We start from the raw sequence: 22,615 nt of genomic DNA, 5'->3' as shown, positions 1-22,615 counted from the left end.
AAAATTATGTTTGATAAATGAAATATGAATAGAGACATTGAATTAGCGTATTTTCATATTTTGTGTCCATCCTGATAGGAAGGACATAAAGATACTAACAAAAAATACAATTTATTTTTTATTATTTTTATTAATTTTTTATAATTATACTTTTTATTATTATATTTTTCTAAATTTTTTTTAATGAAAAAAAATAAGAACAAATTAAATTTTTATAATTTATTTTAGTTTATTACTAAACAGAATACAAAAATATAAAATTTTATGTCTCTGAATTCTTTGTATGTTGTTTTCAATATCTTGTCTTATCCTATTCTGGAAAACAAATGTATGCAGCGAAACAAACATGTTCATGACCATGGGGAAGCCATAGAAGTAATAGATGGAATCATTGTGACCATGAACAACATTGACTGTTGTCCCGCTGACCAGGTACCATAAGAATGGTAGAGGGTCTATTGGGAAACTCCTTCCATGATTTCAAGAACTTCCATGCTGGAACTGAATCTTCTATTTCCAGTTCTGGTGATCCATGTGATATGTAGAATGTCTCCTTCAAAGCCATATTTATATTCCCTTTCACTCTTCTCTTTATGTTCTTTGTTTGTGTAAAATAAAAATAAACACCATATTTGATCACTATCCATTTATTCGAAGGATAACGCGACCCTTAACAAAAATCTTGTTTGTTACCTATACTTTTCCTTCTATTAAAAACTCCATCAAATGCTATTTGAACTTAATTTAGCAGCGTTTTATTTGTAAGAGGAGAATTTTAAGCCCTACAAATTATTAATCTGTTTATGTTTTTGGAAAATTATCCTTCACTAGTAATGGTATGGTAAACAAAGACTATTGTTGAGAATAATGCCACCAAAAAAAAAAGTAAGTACAGTATGAAAATTGTTTTGGAATAGACAAAATGGTATCCAATGAGAAATGAGATAAGAAAATGGTGACATTATTTTCCAGAGGGTGTGAGAAGAAAAAGAATGGAAAAAGGGAGATATTGATGGTGATGGGGTTAGCGGTGGAAGTCTAGTAGAAGAGATAGTAATAATAATGTGGTATGATTACACAATAGAAGTAGCGAAGCTTAGTGGTGCAGATGGTGGTGGTTGGTCATTGAGTGCTTATATTGTTAGTATTTGATGAGTCGAAATTTTTAATGGAAGAGTCACGTTGTCTTAATTATAAAGTTAGGAGACGTGTTTTTTATTTTGGTAAAAAGACAGGGCTAGCGCTCAAAAAAGACCTAATTATAAACTATACAGGACAAGGAGATTCCTTTTTCATCATCAACAAGAACATTCTTCACCTCTCTAAAAAGTAAATTCCAAAAGAAAAAGGCTAAATCAAGATCTAAACTTTTACAGTTTAAGCAATCTGCATATTTATTGTCTTCTCTATGAATATATACAAAAAAAATGTCCCAGGTCTTTGTTTTCCAATGGTTACTGTTTCTGATAGTTTGCTTAGATCTTATCATGGATATTGCCGTTTGTGAGTCGCTCTCCACAATAATCTTCCTTAACCCCTTAGTGAGTCAGGAGACGTGTTATTCCTCCACAATGGTCATATGAATTTAGAAATAAACAGAAATCAGATTGGGTGTTTATCCCTGAAATAATAACAATAAACCTTGGTTTTGTTGCAAAATCTGAACGTGGTGTTAAATTTACTTATATGGGCATATGAATCTAGACAATAGAAAGGGAAAAGGTGACATAACAATGGACTTAAATCATCTCATGGTCCTATATAGCTTAATTAATATTGGCTATCTAAATAACAAATACTATTGAATGGAGTAGCATATTCATCGGGTCAATAGAACGGTTAAACAGCAAGCTTCATATATGTTCTAATAAAAACACAATTTCAATTTGAATCATAAACTTTCTTTTATTATTCTAGAACTAGAACTAGAAACTTCGTATTTTGTATTTTAATTTTTAAACTTCTAGTATCCAACATTCAAGTACAAAGGGAGAAAATAAACAAGATACAAAAACCCAGATATCATCTTCATTTCTCTAAGTTTTTGTTGGGCTCTTGGTTTGTACTCTCTCTCTACTAGAGAGCATCAAAGACTAATATAACCAAAAAAAAAGACTAATATAACAAAATTAATTGATTTTTTGAATGGTAAATTGGTTAATCAACAAGGCAAAATTTGAGAATAGATATTGCATCATTCTCATTGGAAAAAAAGACTACATAAAAGAATTATCTTTTTCTCTTTGTTGACTTCAACTTCTTCCTTGAAGAACTATGATTATTGATTTCAAATGGCTCAGAAGCATAATGTCTGAGTCTCTGAAGGATCCTCCTTTCGCACATGCGCAGCATCAAAGAATGATACAACTTCCTCTCTCTAACCGAACTACACTTTCCCAGTCGCGCAATATCGTCTTCTATTGGTTCCAAACCATAGAGACCCTCCCTCATGTCTGCAAGTGCTAACAAACCATCACGTACTTTTTTTGTCAGCAGAGATCTCTTGCTCACATTACATGATTTGATTGCAAATATGTTATCATCCAACAGATTAGCATCGCTTGATTCATGCCCAGATCTGGCAACCGATAGCGAAAGGTCCAACATATGGTATGCATTATCTGGCAACAGCATGACATACAACAAAACCATGAGTTCAGTCTGTGGTTCTCCTTCAAATGAAATCTCGAAATATTCCGAGTTTTGGTCACCGCATGCAGAATAGCCTAACCTTCTCCATAGGGAGACCCTTGACCTACTGTGCCGATCAGAAAACAAACAAGAGCACCATTGAATCACCATTTCCAAATCAATGTTAACAATGTCATACGGATTATCTTGCTCAGTAAATCCATATCTATGAAGCAATGCAGCATTACCCATCAACCCATAAGTATTAAACACCTGATAAAGAGGACAATAATCAAGTGAACATACGAGGTCAATAATCAAGAAACTATAATATTTTGAATCAAGTGTAGCATAGTGACATTGGAGGTCATTGAATGCAAAACCATCAAAGGATATAAGTAAACAAAAATATTTCCACCAATTAATATTATCGATTCATTTAGAAAAATGTTCTAGTTTTATATATTTGTCATTCACTCATTCTCATGTCTCAATATAACATTTAATAAGTACTTTTCACCTTTACCTTACAATTTAAACACGTTAAACAATGAAGCATTTACACTATAAAGTAGTTGAGTTCCTTAATCAGCATGCAAATCACTAAATTGACAGATATTGTGAACTGGAGGGATTATACATACTGGTTTCTGTGAAGACTTGTAGAAGTGATCAGTAACTCACACAAGGAAGTTAAGAAAAGCTGCATAAACAAGAGGAGAATTCTTACCTCTGCTCCACTGCTGACATCTTTTACCACAATCATTTCCAGCATTGAAGGATCGTCATCTCCTGTATCCGACAAACAGTCTGTGTCACTAGCATTGCCATTCTCAACATGAGTAGCATCCAGATCAGTTGTATCTGTGGAAGATTTCTCAGCCAATGCTTCTTCATCAGCAATGCCCTCATCATTGTTACTATTATCATCATCGACATCATCATCAGCTACAGAATTAGATGAGGCGGTGAAATGCACATCCTCGGCCCCTGTTTTATGATTGAATCTGGAGCACATGACGGTACAAACACCATTAGAATATGAAAAGCCTCCAGGTCAAGATCATGCAAATAAATGTCTGCTTGGTCTGTCACGCTAAAATATATAGTATTAGAAACAGAATAGGCCCATGTTCTCTAATATATTCAAATAAACATGCATTACTTTATGAAAAAGAAGGATTCTCAGTATGCAGTATACTTGAAAAGGTTTAAATGCTACGCCTCATTTGGCATAATCATGCTACTTTGGTATAGACTGCACAGCTCATAAAACGAGCTTTCTTCAATCAGGAGTGGAGCAAAACCATCTTGAAATTGACATACAAACTAGACTCTAAGACTTGTCATGCATCTTTGAGATCTTTGAATGAAAATGATAGAAATAAGCATGTTAAAGAAACAAGGGTATAAGAGTTTACTTACAGGTCTGCCAGGGGAACCATACCAAAACCATGGAAATCATCTATCTCGAAACCCCGTGAAGAAATAAGACTTTTTGCAGCAAAATATTGTTCTATACCAAAAAATGTTGGGTTAAGCCTTGAAGGCACTGAATCCAATAGGGGAAAAATATTTTCTTTCCAGTCGTCACAGATAAGAGCTTTGTCTTCTTGTACCGTCTGCCTACAATTGTAAGAGATCAGAACATTTCCATGAACAGAAAAGCATCATAGTTTAAACACCCTCCCCCGGGCAATTCTCATTTATCGATTATTATCACATTTTGGTGTATCCTTTCATCAATGTATTTGGATACAAAAAGAGCAGGGAGATATTTCTAAACACCAGAAAAATGCCACTAATTTATCAGATATTCTTTGAACTTATTTCCTTTATAAGTTCAGCAAAAACTCAGCATCATACACAATAAAACATGCATATCATTCTCCAGTCGACCATTTAAACTCTCTTTCAATGGCTCCCTGCCATAGCAAACAAAAAGCAAAAAGCAAACAACAAAAGCACAGTATCGTTTTACCATTTTGACAAAATTATATATTGTAGCAAAGAATTACAAGTTACACATGGTCCATTTTAATTCAAGCCATGATGTCTATAAGTCTTATACCTGATGAAGCTCGGTTCCATGCAGAAGCTCATCGACTTCATTGAGGGTCCAAACCAATGGCACACACTCTTGTTTGGGCAAGACCTGAAGGTACCCTGCCCAAGGAGATTCTTCACCCAAACTCCTCTCATACATGATGGCAACTGCAAGTCCCAAATAGCCGCCCAAACCGGCATCTTCGATTATCTGGCGCGCACCGCTAGTCCTTACAGTGAGGCATGCCTCCTTCGGCATCTTAGCCACAATATCACCTTCCTTCAGTTGGCACAGTGCTCTAACAGATATTCCCTCTTCCGGGGTGTCAACAAACTCCAACGCATTGCTCCATTCGAATCCATTGGAACTCATCCATCGCTTGAATGCCCTCAAACGCCTACGCACACAAATGCATTGAATGAATCTAAATCAATAATTTCATTTAACAATTCACACAGAAAGAGTTGCAATATACATAACAGAAGTAATTAAATAACTAACTAAGAAGAGGAATGGAACCGGAAGTATTTGAAATTGCAGCATTTGAATATAAATATACAAGAAGAAAACTATCCGTATTGCTAAGAAGTAAGAGAAAGTTAGGAACTTTGATACTTTGATGGGTGAGGGTGTAAAAGCTTTGATTTTTGGAACAACCTTTGTTGAGTTATGAAGCAAAAGGTGAGAGGAACTAGATAGCAATACCTGGTGGCCATGGACGAAAAAAGAGAGGCTTGTTTGTGTTAATTGTAAAGGGTTTTAGGTTGGGAGCTGCAGCTTGCATGCCAATACAGATGCAGATGCTGCAGTTGCTGCAATTTTTCAGGTTTGGGAAATAGAGTAAAGTACCAACCCGGTCCCTGTCCATTTACCAAAATGTCAAGACGATCCTTAACCAAAAACACGTTCCATTACGGTCCCTGACCCTGAACTCCGTCCGCCAACCCGGTCCTTCTGTCACTCTCACGGCGAAAAGTCGACGGAAAATGCTGAGGTGTAAAGGCTCGGGTGTGACACGGATGGCTCGGGTTGTGACGTGGAAGATGGAATCCTATCTGGCAAGATGAAATGGACAGGGGTCTTGCTGTCGTCGTCCCCAACACAAAAACGATGGCGTTTTGAGGCTTCCAGGCTTGTCGTTTGGTTTTGCGCCTTATAGGTTATCCCCTAAAGGCCCCTTGACTCTGTAATAGAATTACATTCTAAACCCTAGCAGACAGCTCTGTTCTCCACAAAGGCAGTGGTGACTGGTGAAAATCTTGGTGACAAGGTTGCTGACGAAGCTCTTGACGGAGACGTGGACGGTTGTTGGACGGCGCTCTTGACGGAAGTTGGACGGTTCGGCACACTGCGCAGTGATTGCTGAGGTAGGTGTCGTTACTGTCCCTTTCACTGTTTTGCTTGTGTGTGGTCCTTCTCCTACCATTGTTGTTTACATTCAGCGTTGGTGGGGTAGAGAGAGGTTAAAAAAGTGTTTCTGCTGCCATATCGTAGGAGTTGTATGTATTTAAAGAAAATGAAACTGTAGAGATGAGTTAAAAAATTAGTGATAGGAGGAACAAATTATTAGGCTTGACTGTTTAAATTGATGTAAGCTTGAAGAAACTGTGTTGCATGTTAAAATTTTTTATTTAGGGATTAACAAAATTTTATTGCACTTTTTCAGATGTCTGAATGTCTTGTTACCCCTGTGTTTCACCATGGGGGGAATTTCACTAAGGACAGTGAAGGAAATCTTAGCTACATGCATGGAAAAGTTCATAGGTGGCCACCAATGGATGTTGACCTGATTAATTACTTTGATTTGGTTGTTTTGTTTAAAGAGTTAGGCTATGTGAAGTTTAAGGCAATGTATTGGTGTGATATGACTGCCTCTAATATGGAATCTGGCCTTCATCAAATTCATGGGGATAAAGAAATTAATGAACTGAGGGAGGGTATTGATAAGAACAGGCACACAGATGAATTTTACATCTACTTTGATCATCCTGTGGACTTGCCAGAGGAAGTTGCTGAGGGGATTGTAGAGGAGGATGTGATTGCCAGTGATGTGAATTCGCTTAGGTCATCATCATCTTCCTCGGATGATGGATACGAAAGCGCTGAGGATGAGGCTTACAAACCGCCTCCTCCTGGTTATGAGTCTGATGACAGTGGGAGTGATGACAGTTTGAATAAGAAGAAGAAAAAGCAGAAGACCCGAGTTAAAGAGAATATGTCAGGTAAAGGAAGAAAAGAAACTGGTGTGGCTAGGAAGAAGGGGACTAAGCCAGTAGAAGATGGGCCAAAGATGTCTCCTAAAACAGCTAAGAGAAGGGCAAGTAAGAAATACTCTGGTGCTAGGAGAAAACATGTGCTAAAGGAGGGGCTTGGTAGGCAAGATATGCAGGGGGAGAATAGTGGGCCTGGGCCAGAGCTGGGAGGCCCAAGAAGCTCCAGACAACATGGGCCTGGGGGGCAGGATACAACAAATGTTGCTAATGGAGCTGAAGACCATGCACCAGACCCAACTGCAGCAGAGCAAGATAGTGAGTATGAGAAACCTTATGAGTATGAAAGTGAAGTGTTCAACAGTCCAGTTTCATCTGGAGATGAGGGTAAAACAGCCTATGATACTTTTGATGAGGAAACTGAATATGGTGAGGTCCAGTTTAAGGTTGGACAGTTGTTCCCCACCATGGAGTCATTCAAGAAAGCCTTGAAAGATTATTTTGTGCACGAGGGTAAAGATGTTTTATACATTAAGAATGAGAAGCTGAGGGTGAGAGCAGCTTGTGCAGGTGAAAAATGTCCTTGGCTAATTTTTATAAGCTGGAACAGTTCAAAAGGTTGCTTTCAAGTCAAAACCCTTTACAATGAACACAATTGTGGAAGGGATTTTGGTAGCAACTTGGCTGACAGAGCATGGGTCACTGATAAGTTAGTTAAGAAGCTTTTCACAGAACCTGACCTGAAGCTAGGTGCAGCCAGGGATCATATCATAGATGAATACAATGTGAAGGTGAACATTAGAATGGTAGCTAGAGCATTGAAGGTTGCGAGAGAGGTTGTCATTGGGAGTGAAAAGGCACAGTATGGAAAGACACGGGATTACCTGATGGAATTGCACAGAAGTAACCCAGGATCAACTGCCTTGATGGAAGTAATTCCCCAGCCTGAATCCCTGCCACTATTCGATAGGTTATACATTAGTTTGGATGCCTGCAAGAAGGGGTTTAAAGAGGGATGTAGGCCACTAATAGGATTGGATGGCTGTTTCTTGAAGGGACGTTATGGTGGCCAGCTTCTAAGTGCGGTGGGGCAGGACGCAAATAACCACTTCTATGTCATTGCATATGCAGTGGTCCCGAATGAATGCAAGGAGACATGGAAGTGGTTCTTAACTTTACTGAAAGAGGACTTGGGTGAAGTTCCACAACATGGCTGGAACTTTATTTCCGATCAACAAAAAGTAAGTTAATTATGTTAAGTTATTTTAAGTATACCTGCTTATCATAATTAAATTATTTTAAGTTATTAAACTTTTCTGTTAAATGTCACATGTTCAGTTTACCTTTTTCTGATAATAATCACACTGTTATTGTGTTATGAATCTGCCATAGGGTTTGGAACTGGCAATGAAGGAAGTTAACCCTACTGCCCATCACCGAAACTGTGTTCTTCATATTTGGAAGAACTTTATAAAACATTTCAAAGATGAACAAACAAAGCAGATGGTATGGGAGTGCTGTCGTTGTACAACAATTCAAGAATTCAGAAGTGCAATGCAGAAATTAAAGAATCTGAATGAGGGAGCCTGGGAGTATATGCAGAGGTTTGACCCGGGTGTGTGGTGCAAGGCCTATTTCAGCCATGGCCCCAAGGTTGATAACATAACGAACAATATGTGTGAGGTGTGGAACGCAAAAATTGTTGAATACAGAAAGAAGCCAATTTTGTCAATGTGTGAAGACTTGAGGTGTTACATCATGAGGAAAAGGGCTATGCACAAGAAGAGACTGGAGCACCACCCTGGTATGTTGGCCCCTGTGCAGCAGAAGAAGCTTGATCAATTTATCAAACCCAAGAGTACAAAGTGGAGAGCAACTTGGGCTGGTGATTCTGATAGAGTGCTGTTTGAGGTTCATATGCAAAATCACAAAGTTGGAGTAAACTTACAAAGCAAGACATGTACTTGCAATGTGTGGCAGCTAACTGGTATACAGTTCATCGTCTTAATATTTTTTTAAGTTCTTTAACTACTTAATATTTTTTTAACATAATCTGTGTGCAGGCATGCCTTGCAGACATGCGGTTGCAGCCATGGCTAAGATGGGGTTGAAGCCAGAAGACTTTGTGCATAAATGGCTCACTATGGATGCTGTCAGAGCAGCCTACTCTGTCTGCATTAATCCAGTTAACAGTGAAGAATACTGGAACCCAACTGATTCACCACAGCCACTACCTCCCCCAATTAAGAAAGCTGCGCATCGTCCAAAGATGAAGAGAAAAGTTGATTCTGTGGAGACGGAGATGAATTTCCACAAAGCCAAAAAGTCATTCGATGTGACTTGTAACAGGTGTGGCCAAAAGGGTCATTACTATAAAACATGCTCCAATCCACCTAAAGACCCAAACTGGAAGCCTATGACCAAGAAAGAAAGGAGGAGTTTGAAGCATTCTGCTCCAGCAGTGGACTCTGCTAGCACCACACAGGTATGCTTGTTTCAGGGTTCGATTTGTCATCTTTTTATAATGTTTAAGGATTTAAGTGTCACCTGATAGATTGGTTAGGGATTTAATTGTTACACCAATTATTGATCCAATATTTAAATGCCTGTTCTGTATGATGACCCACATAGAACCAGGTTGGTAAGGAAAACAACATGAGTACTGGTGTTGAAGGAACAAAGCTGGATCCTGTGGTAAGTAGTTTGTAGAGTTAATTGAGGTTCACATGTTCACATGAGGTCTATTGTTGACTCCATATTGAGATAGATTATTATTCTTGAATGTAGACAAAGGCAAAAAAACAAAAAAAGAAGCTACCTAAATCAACACCAAAGGAAGGTACAACTCTGGGACAAGGAGATGAAATTCCTCTTTCACAGTCTGCTCCCGAACCAGAAGTTGTAAGTGACCATTGTAATTCACAACTAGATTATAAATAGCAACGCCTTAGTCTGACTTTTTGTTTCATATAATGCAATCTTGTTGGTTTGTAGGCTGCATCTGAGACCCCCATTTTCAATAACCCACCTCCACAAAGGATGAAGCAACCAATTGTTAGGCCACCAATCTCCTCCACCTTTGTTCAAACTTCTGTGGTGAATCAGATTTCCCCAGTCATTGGACCTCACTTCAGGCCTCCCACTCCTACCAACACAGAAATTCCACTCAACAATGATACTAATGTTGCTACTGATTCAAGGATGCCTAAACCAAGTCAACAACATGGACTTAGTGCCGAGACAATAGCCGCAGCAGCTTCCGGGACTGCATCAAGATTATTCAAGTTCATCCCCACTCCTGGATTTAGGCCTCCTAGGAAGAACTAGAAGTGTGGTCCTAGGTTTAAATCAAGTTAAAAGAAGATGCTGACTTTTGGATAAACTATCTTATATATAGCCACCACAAACAGTTTTTTGCTTTCTTTTTTGATAGCATATGTGAATTAAGGGCCTATAATACTCTTTTTATTTTGGTGTTGCTGATGTTGGTATATAGGGCTATATGTTGCCCACTTTTGGAGTTATTTTGTGACCAAATGTTGACATTTGGTGGCTGTTTGTAGTTGTTAATGTTACATATTACTATTAGTTATTAATGGATTACTTTTCATGGTATGAACAGATTCGAGTATAATACATTCGAGTATAACACATTCTTAATTTTGACACAATGAAACTTTTCCAAACAACCACCACACCTGTTTCATTTAATAAAATCGGTTTTACCAGTGTGAAGTGATACAATACAACTATTTCAGCAACATGAACTTCCAACACAAAATCAACAAGATACACTAACTAACTTTCTGTTATCCACTCTAAAGGAGATATTTAGCACATACAACTCCAAAGACAAACACAACAAGAGTGAATGGATAACTAAACCACCTATTACACTTAACATGGCTACAATTTTTCATCTGCAACTCTAACCCTGAAACTCTGTCCTCTAGCTTTGTCACTTTCCCCTCCATCCAAACAGCTTCATCAGAAAAATGATTTTCATTTCGATAACGACCATAAGGACTCCCATCAATTCTTTGCTCCTCTTCACACAGTGAAACATATTCATCCAACCATTGAAAATATTTGCAACGACCTTGTGCAGTCTGCACAGTAAAAATAAAGAAAACTCAAATTATTAATGCAGACATGCCTGCTACAGATCTTGGCATGAATAGCAACATTACTAACTGTTTCATACCTTAAAATTTGGGCATCCAAAGAATAGCCTCTTAGGGTTTGACTGTGTTGATGACATGAATAGAATTGCATGAATACCACAATTGCATTTCGGGGCAACGAATCTTTTCTTCATCCTCGCTCCAGCACTACCAACGGAGCTCACAGAAATACTCCTGCCCTCGTCGTCCGACGCATCTCTTCCAATCCCATGATCTCTGATGTTGCTCATGGTGGTATCAGTTCCATACATGAAACAGGGAAGATAGACGACCAGATTCGTCTAATAAACAAGCCTGGAAGCCTCAAAACGCCATCGTTTTTGTGTTGGGGACGACGACAGCAAGACCCCTGTCCATTTCATCTTGCCAGATAGGATTCCATCTTCCACGTCACAACCCGAGCCATCCGTGTCACACCCGAGCCTTTACACCTCAGCATTTTCCGTCGACTTTCCGCCGTGAGAGTGACAGAAGGACCGGGTTGGCGGACGGAGTTCAGGGTCAGGGACCGTAATGGAACGTGTTTTTGGTTAAGGATCGTCTTGACATTTTGGTAAATGGACAGGGACCGGGTTGGTACTTTACTCTTGGGAAATATGGGTACTATCGTTTTAGTTAAGGTAGGTTTGGAACTTTGGAAGTCTGGATACTTTCCGTCCTTTTTTAAATTAATTCTCTAATTATATTAAGAAAGTTAAGTTGAGATTTGTGAAGGATAATATTGTAAATGACATAAATTGTAGAGAGTGCGGTTAAATAGTTGAGTTAGTTACTATGTATTATTTTGTTACAATTTGATTTACATAGTTCTAATTCATCTTCTTTCTCAATTTTTTTTTCTCTTTCAAATGCTTTAGTTCTTTATCTTCAATTAGTCTTATAACTATTTTTCGTGCTGCTCAAATAATCATTCAAGAATCGATTCATGGTATTAAGAACTAAGGATTAGAGATTTATGGCAGACTTTAAAAAAGATTCAGATAACTCAATCAAATTAAATATAGCAATCATTACTCTTCAAACAATTGCATCTCTACCTCCCAATTTCTTTCAGTAATGATCTTTCAATCCCATTACAGATAAGCTCACAGAAATCAACTATAAAACTTGACAACAACAAGTATTATTTACAATTTAGGGCCAAAATCTATAAGATCACCTTCATCAAAATTGAGTTTCTGTTCAATTTGATTCACCAGAAATAATTGCATGTATTGAAAACTCTCAATTACAAGCAATACGCCAGGATGATTCTAATTTGATTTCTTGAATGGTAGCATCCATGGATGTGACATTCAAGAATAAGATGGTGGAATGTATCTTTGCATATAAAATCTGGTCAAGCATTGAAGATTATTTTACAAAATCTACTAAATACAAGATTAAACAACTGAAGACACAATTAAAGTCCATAAAGAAACAAGCTTTGAGTGCTTCTGACTATATCACTAAAATCAAGAATATTGCAGACTCACTTGCTATTTTGGGTGAGCCTCTTCAATCAACTCAGCATATTGAAACAATTTTAGAATGATTGAATGAGGATTATCATGTTCTATTAATGATGGTTAATTCTAAATATGAAATGTTCAGCTTGATTGAAATAGAGACTATGGTGCTCACACATAATGATATGGCTGAAAAATTCAGAAAATCTACAAAACTCCATGATCCAGGCAAACATAGCTCAAGGTTTTTTTCCTCAAATTTTCAACAATATACAATTTAATGGAGGAAGAAAAGGTAGAGGTGGACGTTTTTGGTAGAGGTGGCAGATCTTTCTTTGATAACATTAGACCTTAGTATCAAGTATGTGAAAGATTTGGACACATTGCATAGAATTGTTTCTATCAGTTTAATCAAGAAACTTTATCTCTCTCTCAATTCCAGAACAACAATTCTAGTTCTTCAATCTCCTAATCCAACTTGTTTAGCACAGCTTCTCAATCAAATTCAACATTTACTGTCATGGCCCGAACTAAGTCATGATTGGCGCTCAAGGGACAAGTCCCTCAGCAAGCCAAACGGCCAAATTTTCAGAAAAACGGATAGAATCTCCTCTGTTTTTAGGATCTTACCAACATAAATATTAACTCCTTGTATCAATAATAAACATTCATTTCCAAAGACAACAACATATTCCAATCATATCCACAACCAAATATATCCAAAATACGCATCATATATATATATCAAGTTGATAACTAGAGTATATAGTTAAATCCATAAGTCTTACATAACCAAATTATAATCACTATCTAAACAGTTCAAGAATAAAAAAACATAACACACACGAGGATCCTGCCTATGATATATGGAGCATTAACATAATCTAAGTTTTGAACAAAGGTTTCATTACATAATTACTTAGCCCTTGGAAAGAAGAAGGGCTCACCAAAATGACTAAGATCTATTGAGGGGCAGGTGGAATGGAACCTGGAATGACTCCTATATCTGAAAAATATGGGAATATAATAGGGTGAGTTTTACAACTCAGTGAGCAAACATTACATGTATAACCCACACAAGACAATACAGAGTTTACCTTGAAAATTATATTTCTTTTCGGAGATGAGAAATTCATATTAATTAATTATGCAAACAAATAGATAAGTAGTTAAGCGGATGAACTGAAATGGGAGTTCTCATTCCAGAAGTCAAATCAAATCAAATATTACACACCTAGGGCGGCTCCACCTCTAAGAGTAGCCCTTTCCTCTAGTGTGCCCGTATGGTATAACAGATCTAACATGTGGCCTACACGTTGGGCTAGCAACGCCCCTGCTAACTGAGGTCTGAGTTAGATGCATCTAAGTTAACGTCATAACCGCCGTTAACTACGGTTTTCTAGTCAGAGTCTCCCAAACCAATCCAAACCAAATCATTTATAACAAATCTCTAATAATTATAACATATTACTAAATTTTCATAGTAAATCAAACATATATAAGAATGCATACTAAAATTTAATTAAAATTCAATAGAGTCAAATAAGAAAACATGTATGCTTTACAAAATATATAAATATCGTCTCGTGTGTATTTTTATAAAATTATAAATTTCACAAATCAATTTTTATTTCGAAAATTCAAAAGTCACAAAAATCAAATATTTTCAAACTCCAAATAATGATTCAATTTACATATTGATAATAATACACTTAAAAATAATTATAGACATAATATCCACTCACAAGTTGATTCCAAGAAACTGGAAGCAACTCTGAGCGCGTTAACGAGCTACCGAATGATGTCCAATAACTCTACAACTCTAGAAATATGACAATAATGATATTTGTGAGATACTAATGTTGTCAATTAACATAATCTTACTCACTTTGATAAAAGCCCCAAATTTCCTAATCTTAATCACCCTAATTCGGATTTTGCTATATCCACATGTATAGAGATGACAAAAATTGGAGATATAACTAATTATTGAGTCAAAGAGTTACCTTAAAGCCTCAATAGTAACTGAAACTCAAAAGTTGAATGCTTCCTTTACTCATTAAGATGAACTCTCTGATTTGGGATTGTGAAAACTAAAATTTATCTTTGATTATAAATGATGTATTAAAATGGAGATAAAATAGAAGGATAAAATGAAATTTAGTGTGTTGTGGTTGAAATAAAAATTTTTGAAATGTGGAAGATAGGATAGAAGAGAAGATGAAGGGAATGAGAGGGTTTGTTGTTTCTTGTATGAAGGAATGAAAAAAGAAACGAGAGATAGAGAGGGATATGGAGCTCAAGAGAGTTCAGGAAGAGAAAAAAAAAGGGATTAAGTGGGGGCATGTGCTCCCCACGTGCTACTCTCTCCTTTTTTTTTTCTTTCGGTTATTACATTCTCTCCCCCTTAAGAAATTCGGTCCCCGAATTTTGAATTTATATACAGTAATAAGTGTGATAATTAGACTCAAACAAATACGGATATTTGTCGCGCATAGCGTCCTCCACTTCCCAAGTTGCTTCTTCTATCGAATGATTCTTCCAAACAACTTTCACAGATACTATCTCTTTAGAACGTAGTGTCTTTACTTGGCGATTAACTATAGCAACTGGTTCCTCTTCAAATGATAAATCCTCCTTTAGCTCTATGGCTTGTGGTGCAAGCACATGAGATGGGTCGGGAAGGTATTTGCGCAACATTGATACGTGAAAGACTGGATGAATCATAGACAACTCATGCGGCAATGCCAAGCGGTAAGCAACTACACATATTCTGTCCAAAATCTCAAATGGACCAATGTAACGAGGATTAAGCTTGCCTCTTTCCCAAACCTCATCACTCCTTTTATAGGCAACACTCGAAGAAATACTTGATCACCCACTGAAAACTCTAAGTTACGCCTTCTGTTATCAACATAAGCCTTTTGCCTACTCTAAGCTGCTAATAGACGTTCTCTTATTATGCGAAGCTTCTCAACTGCGTCTTGTACCAAATTTGGCCCCACCACCCGTAACACAGGCATTTCACAATCCATCTACATATCTCACAGTTCCAAACATAGTTTCAGACCCTTCTTGGTACAAAATATTGGGAGAACACACAATGTCACTGCTAATCAATCTAATATATTAGCATCATCTGAGTATCTTGGTCCAAAACAAGTTCAGCTTGGTAATGGTTTAGGTATTTTCATCTCTCATATAGGTAGCTCTTTTCTTTATGCTTTAGACTCTAAAAGGTGATTTTTCATGCAAATATTGATACATTCTCCTCAGATTACTAAAATTCTCATTAGTGTTTCTAAATTTGCTGAAAATAATTGTGTATATTACTCTATTTTAAATTTTACACTTACCGTTATACTGTGAAATGCAGTTCACTCAGAAATTGCTTCTACTAAGTTTTAGAAATAATGGTCTTTATCAATTTGTCATTGTTGTTGTGCCAAAGTCTTGTTCAACAACGGCTTCTCCTCATGTTTTAGCAATTTCTTTATATTCTTTTTATTTATAGCATAAGAGACTGGGATATTCAGCTACAAAAACTATAAAGACTATCTTGAATAAGTGTAACATTAGCACATCTAATAAAATGTCTGATTTTGCTGTCCATGTGTGTGAAAATTATGCTCAAGATAAGATGCATAATTTATCCTTTCGTGATTCCATTGCCACTTATACTCAACCTTTATAATTGGTATATTCAGATGTTTGAGTCCTATCTCTTATTATTTCTCATCTTGGCTTTAGGTATTATGTAACATTTATAGATATTTTTTCCAGATATACTTGCACTTTCTTGCTGGTTAATAAATCTCAAGTTCTGTATACTTTTCAACAATATGAAACCTTTATGGAAAGATTAACTAATTGCATATTAAAAGAGTTGCAATCTGACCGTGGTAATGAGTATACTTCTAAAACTTTTGCCAATTATATGTTACAATGAGGGATACATTATATATTTTCTTGTCCTTATATACCATAGCAAAATGGTAGAGCTAAAAGAAAACATAAACATCTCATTGAGATGAGTTTGGCTATGCTTTTCACAGCTTCTATGCCAATGCTTTATCGAGGTGAAGTTGTTATGACTGCCACATATTTGATAATAGAGTATCTACTGAAGTATTGTCTAATAACTCTCCCTTTGAAGTTCTTTTTGAACAATTACTAGAGTATCAATCTTTTAAGAGTGTTTGGCAGTGCTTGTTTTTCTTCTCAAACCATATAATAAGACTAAGCTAGATTTTAGATCCCAAAAATGCATCTTTTTAGGATATGATGCACATTATAAAGGTTATATATGTTTTACTAAAAGTTAAAAGGTTTACATTTCTAGAAATGTTATGTTTGATGAGAATAAATATCCATATAATGAATTGTTTGGTGCTAATAGTTCTGATTTTGCTTCTCAATGTGTTTCTGATATGCCTAGTATAGGACCTCAGATAAGTAACCAAAATCATCATTGTCTTGAAACTGTTTCTTATGCCTTTTAATTCTTCATCTGTATTTGCATCTCAACACTAATTTAATTCATCTAATGCGTATTATACTACTACTATTGATATTTATGAAGCTAAACCTATTGATAATTCTACTGATTATAATAGCAATCCAGCATGTATTGCTGCTTCTGATTCTCTATATATAACACAAAACATTAAGACAGATACTCCTCATAATAGAATTTTCATTTCTGGAATTGAAATATGTCTCCCCCCTTTGGAACAAAATGTTTCTGATACTAGTCCTACTACTAAGCTCCCTTATTACTCTAAAAGTACTCACTCTATGTTAACTAGATCTAAGACTAGTAATATTAAGCCTAAAGCCTTTTTTTTCACCAAAACAACTAATAATACTCAAGAAGAGCAGACACTGAAACTGCTAAGCTTTCTTTGCAACTTTCTTCGTGGAAAAATGCCATGAAAGCAGAATAATATGCTGTGATAAGAAAACAATACTTGGACATTAGTCCTTGAACCTTTAGATGCTAAAGTCACTGGATGTAAATGGGTGTTCTCTATCAAGAGAAATCCTAATAGCAGTGTGCAAAAGCATAAGACCAGACTTGTTGCATAATGCTTCCATCAGGACGAGGGTTTTGACTTTGAGTCAAGTCTTTATCCCAGTGATTCGACCAACTACCATTAGAAAAGTTGTATGCTTGGCCTTATTGAGAAATTGGACATTTCGGTAGTTTGACTTTAATAACAAATTCATAAATGGTGATCTTCGCCAAATTATTTACATGAAATAGCCTCTTGGTTTTGAACAAAAAGCAGAAACACATGTTTGTAAACTCAACAAATCTCTTTATGGCTTGAAACAAGATCCTAGAGAGTAGTTGCTTAAGTTGAGTACCACATTATATAATTTTGGTTTCTTGAATGCCAAGTCCGATATCTTTTTGTTCATAACAAAAACTGTAACATCAATCATGTATATCTTATGCTATGTAGATGATATCGTTATCATCGGGGATAATTCTATAAAAATTAGTGATATGATACACAAATTAGATATTGTTTTTGCTTTCAAAGACTTAGGGGAGTTGAGTTATTTTCTAAAAAATTGAGGTTCATAAGATTTGTTCAGATCAATTGCACCTCTCACAAACAAAATATATAAAGGATCTATTGTCAAAACTTGGCATGGCAGGAGCAAGTTCAATGCCTACTCCCATGATTTCATCTTTACAGCTTCTTTCTACAGGTTCAAAAATATTTGAAGATCCAAAACTGTTTAGAATAGTAGTTGGATCATTGTAATATTTGTGTGTTACTAGATCTAAATTTTTTTTTTTGCAATAAGTAAAATTAGCTAATTTATGCATTCTCTCTTCCTGGCTCATTGGAAAGAAGTAACAAGGGTGCTTAGATACTTTCAAGGAATTTAAGATCATGGTTTGATGCTTCATAAGTGACTCGGATTGGACTACTGATTTGGAAGATAGGAGGTCAGTTTTTAGTTTTTGCATCTATTTAGGTGCTAATTTGATTTATTGGACTTGTAGGAAACATAATCCACTATCAGCAGATGCAGATCCTCTGTAAAAGTAAAATTTCGAAGCTCGATTTCATGCGAGGCAAAATTGGTATGGCTTAGAAACCTGCTTGAAGAACTTGGTGTTCAACATTCTACACCGCCTATTATCTATTGTGATAACTCAAGCACTGTTTTACCCACTACTAATCCTATGATGTATGATAAGACAAGCATTTTCAGCTAGAGGTTCAATTGATTAGAGACAAATTGAAGCAAAATGCTTTCCATGTGATGCTTATTCCTAGGACAGACTAGGTAGTTGATCTGCTGATAAAGCCTTTATCTACAACAACTTTTGAGAGATTGAAGAGCAAACTCAAAGTCATACCAAGGCATGACTTGAGTTTGAGGAAAGGGGAGGTGAAGAATAATATTGTAAATGACACAAATAATAAAAAAATGTGATTAGATAGTTAGCTTAGTTAGAGATATTTTATTTTGGTAGATGCTATAGTCCCTATCACATTGTACCTAAGTTACTGAAAAAGGTAAATAAATAATATTTAATAAATTTTAAATAATTTATTTTTTATTTTAAATATTTTATTTTTTACTTTAAAAGATAAGTTAAACAATTTAGACACCACAACAAAAACACCATAGAATTCACCTTTTACTTTACTCTTTCTATATATATATATATATGCACTGTTTATTGTTGAGAAAATTCTGTATTATTTTGTTACAATTTAATTCTATGTAATTCTAATTCATCTTCCTTTTCGATTTTTTTTCTCAAATATTTAGTTCTTTATCTTCAGTTAGTCTCATAATTAGATTTATCTTCAAATGTAATATTAATATTATTTTTCAATCATAACTCTAAATTAATAATTTTTTTATTCAAAGTAAAAAATTTAAAAGCAGACAATCAATTAAAAACAAATAGAGTAATTTGGTTTCTAATAATATTTATGTTGTACAATTTCATTTATTAATTATTTATGTTGTACAATTTCTAATAATCGTGAACGTTTTTAAAATTAGATTATTAGTTTCTAATAATCGTGAACGTTTCTAATAATACAATTTCATTTATCACACAATTTAAATGACACGTTCACGATTCACCTTTCTAAAATAATTTAAGTAGTACGGTAAAAATAGATATAATATAATTACAAATATAACATAAATAAATAAAATATGTAAATAAATGCAAAACCAATATATTTACCAATGTCTTTGTTAAATTTTATAAATTAAACATCTTATTATTTTTCTCATTTTTAAATGAAAGCGAGAATGAAGAGAGTAAGTACGTAGTAATACATAAAGAAGAAAAAAATTGTACCACAATACATAATTATTACCAAAAGAAATATTCATATTAAAATTTTATATACTACAAATCATGAAGATCAATCACAATGTATTGGTCACTTCTCTCTATTTTTGACCATATATAAGTTTTTCTTTTCTAGTCAAGAATCCAATAGCATCTAATTGAACAAAAAAAAATGAATCAAAAGTACCAAATTAAGGACAAATGAGTGAATAATATAAGAAATTATAACTTCGTATGTGTATAAAATAAAGAGAATTTACTGATTTATTTTATGTTAAACGACAAAACTAACAATAGTATATTAATAAAAGGATATACCTTTAAAAAAACAGTCACAATACAATTTCAAATATTTTCATAAATAAACTGTTAAAATTTTTGTTATCGATAAAATGATGCTATTATACAATTTTTTAGCAAAACTTAAAATCAAAAGGAAAATAATTTTGTGTGAGTTAATATAAATTAATTACGTACCAAATAAGTAGAATCGTTCATTTGTTTGTTTCAATATATCAGCATGGGCAAGCAAATTAAAATGATTATCCGAAATTTTACGATCATCGACCGTATGTACTATACGTGACTCCATCTTAAAAGATATTTTGCACGTGTGTACAGTCAGAAGATATATTTCACTTGATTTCTCAATCTCAAAATTTGAGAAGATATAGACCTTCCTTTCTACCAATTTATTCTCAAATATATTTATCAAATAATTCTTGATTGACCAATGAATTTTATCGTATTGCAAAATAAATTAAATATAAAAGCTATTAGCATTTACAAAGCTATTAAAAAGAATTGTCTTTGACTTGTGAAATTGTGTACTTATAAAATTAACTTAAAATATGAACTACAAATATTTATAAGAATTTAATTTTGATACACTGACAGTGTAAAGTAGTTTTACACGTGCATCCAATTACGTAAAGACACGTCAATAAAAATAAATACCTTTCACATTTATCGCGTAAATAGTCATCCAAAAGAATGAATGTGATTGCATGACTGTGTAAAATACTTTACACTATCAGCGCATCAAAATTAAACTCTATTTATAAATTGAACTTAGCATTACTTGAACAAATTTAGTAAATGAATCAACTAATCTTATCATCTATTAGAACTATTTCTATGTAAACTGTCTTGCTTTTGTCAAATTTGAATGGGACTTTCTATAGCCTTATAATTCTTATCTTTATTTTCCATACTTTCTCTTCGTATAATCTACTATAGGTGATACTATTGATAGGATCGTAGTCAATAGTCATTAGCAGAAAGAAGAGGGAGAACGGAGAAGGGACAGAGAGGAGAGGGGGAAACTGAGAAGAAAAAGTGGGAAGAGAGGAAGAACGCGCTGGCACGCGGAGGGTCTTGCCGCCGTCGTCGCCGCTAGTCCAACCGCGTGCGAGAGAGAGAAGGTTCGCAGATGAAAGGCGCAGCGGAACGAAAGAGGACCCACGCCCTCTCGTCGCCGTTCACGGGGGCCACGAGCCGCGTCGCTGTCGTTGAGGAAGGAAGGAGCACGAGTTTCCGCCACCACCGTCGCCGACGATGTCGCGAAGAGGAAAGAGAGAGATCGGGCAGAGGGAGAACGATTCGTGCCGCCAGCTGCGTCCGCAGGAGGAATCGCCGCCGTTCGTGTCTCCTATCGTTGTCAGCTTCGCGCCGAGCTCCCATGGCCGTCGCCGCCGAAGCCTTCACCGTCCTTGCCGCTGGAGTTGGTCACCAGAAGAGAAGAGGTAGTGGCGGTGGTGGGAGTTACTGTTACTATTCTATCTCTGCTCATTGAAGGATGCTGGAAATTGCTGTTGCAGTTGCCGGAAGACGCTCTTACCGTTCCAAACCCCATCCGGTTCTAGTTTTGGTACTGGCCCAATTTGTTTAGGCTGGTTTCGGTTCTTCTGAGTGTTGGAATTGCCGCCGCTGCTCCGTTTCCATAGGTCCCCTAATTACAGTAAGCTATTCCTCGTTTCGAACATCTATAATCGTCATTTTGTTATAAGTTACTGAGGAATTTATGGTGGTATTTGTTATATAATTGAGTTTCGGTTATTATATGTGCGATTAGAGTTGCTGTGCTTGCCGAGAGTTGTCACTGAAGCTGTTGGGCCCGCCGTGGTTGCACCCAGGTTGCTGCTGCGTCGCCGGAGACCACAGCTAAAGCCTCTGTCTTCTTGGGTTTCTGTTGCCGCGAGTTACTTAGTTATACGTCGTCGCCAAAACCAGGCCAGATTTACTGGTAACTGTTTCTTCCTTTCTTGAATTTGTTCTGCTTCTATTTTGTTCCACTATTCTTATTATTGGTGGTGTCTCTGCTGCCTTAATTGCTCGGAGTGATGTTACTGCTGCTAGGACGGATGCCCGAGTTTGATTTCTGTTCTTTTTCTGTCGCTGGGAGCATATACCAGAGCTGTTCTTAATGGTTCGGGTCGGGTATCTTTTTCGATTCTAGGCTGTTTACATATTTTACTATCTTTTTCCATGCTTGTTTTGATTTGATTTTTGTATATGTCTTTGTCTGGGTTTCTCGAAATAATTCCAGCTACTGTAATTGCAATTTGTAATAATGCGATCACTATAAGAGGCGTTAGAGTTGTTGCTCTCCTCATGGGGTCAATGTTATTGCTACTGCCATGAATTAAAAGGAAAGGAAATTGTCACGATAAGTTATGCGAACTCGGCTAATTATGCGAACTCGGCTAATTGAGATAGGGGTTTTTTTTAAAATCTATTTTACATTACAGAGT

General features: G+C 35.9%; 1 protein-coding gene, 1 long non-coding RNA gene and 1 pseudogene across 3 annotated transcripts; 1 reads left to right on the top strand and 2 right to left on the bottom strand.

Annotated features, from left to right (window-relative positions):
* On the bottom strand, positions 2,176-5,497 carry LOC107616667 (ribosomal lysine N-methyltransferase 3). 2 transcript variants are annotated; one of them, XM_016318620.2, is made up of 5 exons: positions 5,384-5,497; positions 4,703-5,075; positions 4,057-4,253; positions 3,362-3,638; positions 2,176-2,904 (listed from the first exon to the last, which is right to left on the bottom strand). In XM_016318620.2, exons 1-5 carry the CDS (start codon positions 5,392-5,394, stop codon positions 2,230-2,232), a joined length of 1,533 nt encoding a protein of 510 aa, XP_016174106.1. In that variant the 5' UTR covers positions 5,395-5,497; the 3' UTR covers positions 2,176-2,229. The 2 variants fall into 2 exon arrangements, with proteins under 2 accessions (XP_016174106.1, XP_020967221.1); XM_021111562.1 differs by lacking the exon at positions 5,384-5,497 and adding an exon at positions 5,198-5,377 and having other exon boundaries at positions 4,057-4,257.
* LOC110266892 lies at positions 14,957-15,580 on the bottom strand (annotated as a pseudogene).
* LOC110266645 lies at positions 21,775-22,199 on the top strand. The gene is made up of 2 exons (XR_002354108.1): positions 21,775-21,822; positions 21,912-22,199. It is a non-coding gene; the product is annotated as an uncharacterized LOC110266645 (long non-coding RNA).

The sequence above is a fragment of the Arachis ipaensis genome, chromosome B09 (assembly GCF_000816755.2).
Source record: "Arachis ipaensis cultivar K30076 chromosome B09, Araip1.1, whole genome shotgun sequence".
NCBI lineage: Eukaryota > Viridiplantae > Streptophyta > Magnoliopsida > Fabales > Fabaceae > Arachis > Arachis ipaensis.
The sequence above is the reverse complement of the archived record's forward strand: the minus strand, read 5'-3'. Positions and strand labels throughout refer to the sequence as shown.

Coding starts and splice junctions, on each gene's coding strand:
- LOC107616667 (XM_016318620.2), bottom strand. Junction 4,254..4,702: donor ATGGAACCGAGCTTCATCAG/GTATAAGACTTA, acceptor AATTGTAGGCAG/ACGGTACAAGAAGACAAAGC. Junction 2,905..3,361: donor ATGTCAGCAGTGGAGCAGAG/GTAAGAATTCTC, acceptor CCTCTTTATCAG/GTGTTTAATACTTATGGGTT.